Source organism: Eurypyga helias, unplaced genomic scaffold (genome assembly GCF_000690775.1).
Source record: "Eurypyga helias isolate BGI_N326 unplaced genomic scaffold, ASM69077v1 scaffold15612, whole genome shotgun sequence".
Classification (NCBI taxonomy): Eukaryota; Metazoa; Chordata; class Aves; order Eurypygiformes; family Eurypygidae; genus Eurypyga; species Eurypyga helias.
The window spans coordinates 72,354-78,353 of record NW_010235417.1 but is presented as its reverse complement, the minus strand read 5'-3'; the positions used below and the strand labels follow the sequence as shown (position 1 = coordinate 78,353).

General features: G+C 39.9%; 1 protein-coding gene across 1 annotated transcript in view; it reads left to right on the top strand.

Moving 5' to 3' along the window:
• The first annotated feature begins 1,244 nt into the window (after positions 1-1,244).
• MICAL2 (microtubule associated monooxygenase, calponin and LIM domain containing 2) overlaps positions 1,245-6,000 on the top strand; it is a 57,388-nt gene continuing 52,632 nt past the window's right edge. Inside the window, exon 1 of the mRNA XM_010146742.1 lies at positions 1,245-1,508. Within this exon, the coding sequence (XP_010145044.1) occupies positions 1,245-1,508 (264 nt within the window). The remainder of the gene's footprint in view (positions 1,509-6,000) is intronic.

Here is a 6,000-nt window from a genome sequence, read left to right as displayed (position 1 = left end):
TGATTTAGTTTTTGGTTTCTTGGACTAGTAGATAATTCTTTAACAGCAAGAAAAAAGAATACACGACCTAAATCTCTGGACGTAAGTCCAGCTAGACTTTTTTCTGAGGACAGGTTTATGCATAACCTGTAACAATTTTCTTGGAAAAATGTGAAAGCCACTTGAATATTTTCTGTGGACCTTGGCTGACTCTAAGACACTCCCCTTTAGAGATTGAGAGCAAGGTTAAAGAAGGAGAAGGGAGTGTCGCAATGAAAGTATTGTAGTTCTTTCAAACTTGTGTTAATTTAGAATAGCGTTGCTCTTACAGAGTATAAGTGTATTTATCTGGAATATCAGGCACAGTTTGACAGTGATCATGTTACTAGGAAAAACCAGTGGGGCTTAGTGGGCCAAACATCATTACTTTATATCATCAGCACATGACAAGGTAAGACTCCAAACACATAACTTAAGCATTTAACATGTGGAGACGTGGAGATAAAATTCCATTCTATGCACTAGAGCACCAAACCCTTTCTCATTTTGGCAAGAGAGTTAGAAAAGGGGGAGCACTCTGTGGTTACTTGTTCTCTGTTTCTTCGGTTCTGGTGTAACTTGTGATAATGTTTCTGTTTAGCCTGTTCTGTGCATTTGCTTGTGGCAAGTGATTGTGCCAGTTCTGAATTGCTCTGGCTAAGCTGTGCTCTTGGCCCTACCTTCTGCAACAGGAGAAGATTCCTTCAAATAATGTTGACTTTTGGCTGCAGGTTTCTAAGAATTCTTAAGACAAAAACGTTACCAGAGATGGGCTTGCTGTGACATAAATTCTGCTTGGGAAAAACACGTGGGCAACTGGTTTTACTTCATCTGTTACCTAGCACTTATCACTGAACAAAAATTAAAGAAATCCTTGGTGAGACTGGTTGTTTTTGAAGCAGTAGACATGAGTTTGTAGGGTTTTTGTAACAGTCTTTGTGAAGTACATGTCATGGCAACACAAGTTTGTTATGTTTCTTTGTAACACCTTCGGTGCCACTACTGACTTTTTGCCCCTGGTTCTCCAGCCGCCATGTGCTGTGTTTTTATGTTCATATTGGATATGCAGTTTGTGGGTTTAATTTTGTGAGGCAGAGCCTGCTTTAAAATGACCTGTGTTTGTCTTTTCTAGGAATAACATGCTTGGAAATACTCGGTAGTGTTGATCACCTCTACCCCATCACTAGATCCCCAGCTTAATTAGTTTCAAACACTTGACTCCGAACATGGGGGAAAACGATGATGAAAAATACAGTCAAGCTGGCCATATATTTGAAAACTTTGTACAAGCATCAACATGCAAAGGTACTATTCAGGCCTTTAATATTCTCACTCGCCAACTTGAATTAGATCCTTTGGACAATAGAAACTTTTACACCAAATTGAAGTCAAGAGTGACCACATGGAAGGCCAAAGCTTTGTGGAACAAGCTTGATAAACGAGCAAGTCACAAAGAGTATAAACGCGGAAAATCTTGCACGAACACTAAGGTAAGTGGAATTCAGTTTTGATTTTCATAGCTTAGAATCTTTTAAACTTATTTTTCTGCAGAAGCAGGGTTTCTACCATCACACTTGATGTGTCTATTCATGTAACCCTCCCTTTAATATACTTTTTGAGATGATGGCTGATATCAACTGATTTTGACAAATTATCAGGTATTTATTTTCTGCAAGTTTTATGGAAACACACGGCATGTAAGAATGATCCTAAAAGCACCCTGCTTTACAGTCTACCTCAATCATGGCAGGAAAGTTTTTTATGCCCTGTTTAGATATCTGCGTCAATCGGGCACAAGGTGTAAACTCATGAGGCAGTAGGCTTCATTCGTTCCTGGCTCACAAGAGCTACTTGCTTTATTAAACAGGAGTTTGCAAGGTGCAAATCATAATGGCGTGTACAGCAGGCTCCTCGGTTTGCTGCTTGGTGCATGCTGTAGGAGACCAGGGCTGGCCAGATGTGTTTCAACAGCAGTTCCTAAACTGTTCCATGGCAAGTGCTGCATGGAGGTCTGGGGATCTCTGACTGTCACCTAGCATTAGCTCTGGTTGCTAAACAACAGCAGAGGAAAATCCTGCACTATTTATGGATCTAAATATTTTTCTGTAACTGCTTTTTCACAAGCAGAATGTGAAAAATTGCTATGTAGTAGTTACTGAAGGAGATGGTCGGCTTGTTGTGGAAAGGACAGGAAATGATCTTCTCTTCAGCAGAGCATGCAGTACCTTATTTTGGTAGAGAGAACCACTCAACACTGGCATAAATCTTGTTGACAAAACTGTGTAAAATACTCTAGTTCATGCCACGTCTTTCATCTCGCCATCACTGAATATTTTTAATAGCTTTGCCTCAGAGCAATTCACTCAATTACTGCCAAGTGACAGCGATAAGTTGCCCCAAGAAGGGTAAGTTTTTTCAAGCTACCTGACTGTATAGAGGTGGAACAGAGAGGAAGGACACACTGAGGGGGTGGGGTGGACATCAGGCTGTGGAGGATTGTTTAATTAAAGCTATCAATGAAGTGTTATTTTATGGACTCAGTAGACAGGCATTGTTGAAAATCTTTCTTCTTGTTTGCATCATTGCACTGAAACTTCTCAAAAGCACCAGGGAGGAGGACATCATGTTACCTTCAGCACACAAAGGCCCCTGATTTTTTATTTATTAATTTCTAATAAGCTCCCAATGATATTAACGTTTTCTAAGGCAGTAAATGCCCTTACTACATTTTCCTTTAGAAAATAAAGAGTACCGTTATAGCTATGTGCACTGTTTTCCTGACAGCCTCTGTTTTTCTCCTTTCCTTTTTCCCTTTGTTTCTTTTTGACCTGTGCTTCCTTCCTCCCTTTTGTTCATTTGAAAAGGCCATGAACATATGTCATTGAGCATCTTAATGATGAAATCAGGCAGGAAAGGGAAGGAATGAGAGAGTGTCTGATGATTAACAAATTGTAAGAGATATTCCACATGCACCACAGCTACAAATACACCCCCAGGTCCAAATTTCCATGGTGAGTTTGAGGAAGTATTTGCAACACTAAAAAGCAGTTTTAAGACCCATGTGAAATACAAAAATGAAGTCCTTTCTCAAGTGTGACATTGCAAAGCCAAGGCCTGGTTCTGCAAAGTTCTTAAGCAAAGTGATTAATTTTTATACATGGTGAGAAGTCTTATGGAAGGAAATAAGTTGGTATATAAAATACAACCTGTGTAAAGCTTTACAGGGTTGCCAGGCAGGAGGCTAATCAACACTTTCCACAGTGTTGAAAGTGTGGTATTACTGCTCTTAGAGAGTAAAGATTTATTTTTAGTGGCATGGTGTAAGTATTTGCAGAAATTAATGGGCATATCTATGATGCAGATATGATCAAATTGCAAATGAACATAGATTGTCTGCATGTGAATGGTGTGTGTATAGATACTCTGTGAAATACTTGTAGATGTTCATTATGAACCTGGACCATGCCCAGACCTGCACTTCACTGTGTCATCGCTGATTTAACGAGAAACATGAATCTTCAGATTGTTTCAAATGGAAGCAATAACCACAGTCTGCGGGCTCTGTGGGGATATCTACCAAACATTCCTCACACGTGAATCAGAGTCTGCTGTGAAAGCCTATCTCTGCAACATGAATGAGAGGAGGCACGTTGCGAGAAGATTGCTGACGCCCTGATCATTGTGGTGGTGTACTCTGACAGCCCCGCTTACAGATAAGGAATTCTCAGAAATGCTGGCAGTCCACCCAAAATACCAGTGTAGAGAGATTAGGCCGCAATATGCATACCATGATTTTCCTTCTGTGCAACTGTTGATCTTAAGTTTCTGTCTGTCTTGCATGTTATGGCAGCTACCATTTTTAGTAGCAAAGCAGGCAAAGAGGGCTCGGGCTGATTCCTGACAGCGGTACCCAGCGCTCACCTCTGTGGAGTTGCCTGGGGACTGGTTCAAGTAGATTAGCCCAGAGTAAAAAATCTTACTTGTTAAAGCAGGATCACAAAATGAGCTAAGTGGATTTTTGCAATTGTAGTTCTGTAAACAGAGCCAAGGTTGCTAGTAGGCATCTACTGAAAAAAAAAAAAAAATGGCTTGGAGGCTTTATATGAGGTTGTGGCCATGAGCTCTGTGGCCGAGTCTGCAGCTCACAGTCCTCCAATACAGCTTTGCCATCTGTCTAGTTTCTTGAAATCTCAATTTTTGGAGGAGATGAAGGAGATAAAACACAATTGGGATGTAAACTACTCATGGTCTTTTTATTATTATTATTTTTTAACAAACTGAGAATCTGCTGCCTCACCCAAAACCTGTTAAATTTTGTAGAGTATTTAGGAGTTGATTGCTCTACTTGTTCATTTTTGTGCTTATAAACTCTTCAGCCACGCTTACATTACTCATTACAATATACACAAGTTTTGTACATACAAAACATTCCACTCTGGCCAAATAACAATAATCCTGTGTCTTAACTGCTCTTGGAGAACATTGCCAAATATGGTTTTCAAAGTTTCTACAATTATGTGATTTTAACCTGGATGAATAAAACCAGTTGAACAATTTTCAAGAAGTTCAAACCCACTGCTATTTCAGAGTTGCCTTACTCTGGACATTATTGTCCCTTTAATTCTTTGTAGAAGAAAAAAAACCCCACCCAAAAATAAAAATGAAGTGCTGTAGAAAGACATGCATGAAATTGGGACAGAAACAAGGTTGGTTTTTTTGTTTGTTTGCTTGGTTGGTTGGTTTTTTTAACTGTAGGAGTCCACCTGTACGTATGTGAAGTCTGTACAAAACATATACTTTCTTCCATCACAAACTTTTAAAACGGGATTGAGTACTGTTGAGAATTGCTGTTTCTGGAGCTGGCATTTGATGTGTTCACCAGTATTAGAGAGAAACGGAAGTGTGCCCTAAGTAGGCAAAACTCTAGAAATCATACTGTGATTTTTGCAAATATGTCTAGAAAAGAACACAAATTTATTTTCCTGGCAGAGTTCCTCTCTCATTTTCATCTTTTACCGGTAAGTGCAGAGTAGCATGCTCAGAATCTGTAATGATTATTTGTTCTTCATGGAATGAAGCATAGCTGGACAATTGAAGAAGATTAAAGGTCTGACATACGTTGTTCACCATGCTAGCAGTTTGAATGTCTCTTTAAACTTCTGAACATGCAAAACATAATACAATGGTGAACAAGAATTCATCCAGCTAGTTGCAGAGTATATGCAGTAGCCTTTTTAAGGCGTATGTGAGTGTTCTCTAAGCATTTATTTGAACCTCTCTGTATGGCGTAGAATCTTTACTTGCTCTTGATTTACTGGCAGCTTACCTGTGTGATACAAATACGCGCGTGCACATATAAATGAGGCTCCCACTGATACGTATGTGTATGTATCAGAGGGTAGGACCTGGCTCATGCTGTGCACCTGAAATTCTGGCTCTCTCATGACTGTAGATTCTTGCTTGAGGAGAGCAGAGATCACTGTACATGATAACAGCCCTAACTTATTCTGAAAGGAGGTGTTGATTCTCCAAAGCATGTAAATGTGGCTTTGTCTTCCCCCTCAAAGCTGTATGCTGTTTTTTCAAAACACCTTGCACTTGAGGACAACTAAGGAAACTTTGTTTAAAGGGCTAATGTGTAACTTTCAGCTGCCCTGGTAAGCTCTAGCACTTCCCTCTGGATATATGGGATGGTGTTTTGGATGATGGCGTTGCGCATTGCAGGGTGGCCACTGGCAAATTCCTATGCACAGCTTTGGTCTTCTGAGCAGTCTCTGCTGTATACCCCACCTTGGGCAGAGGACTTGTCCTGGCTGAGCTGCAGTTTCAAGGCCTAACTGGAGGACATTAGCGTAAAGCAAGTAAATAAAATTGAGCTAGGAGGTTTTGAGTGCTGTGTATATAAATACACATGTACATTTGTAGGTATATGATCCTATAGGATCATATAAATTTCTGAAAAACAAATAAAATGATCTTGAA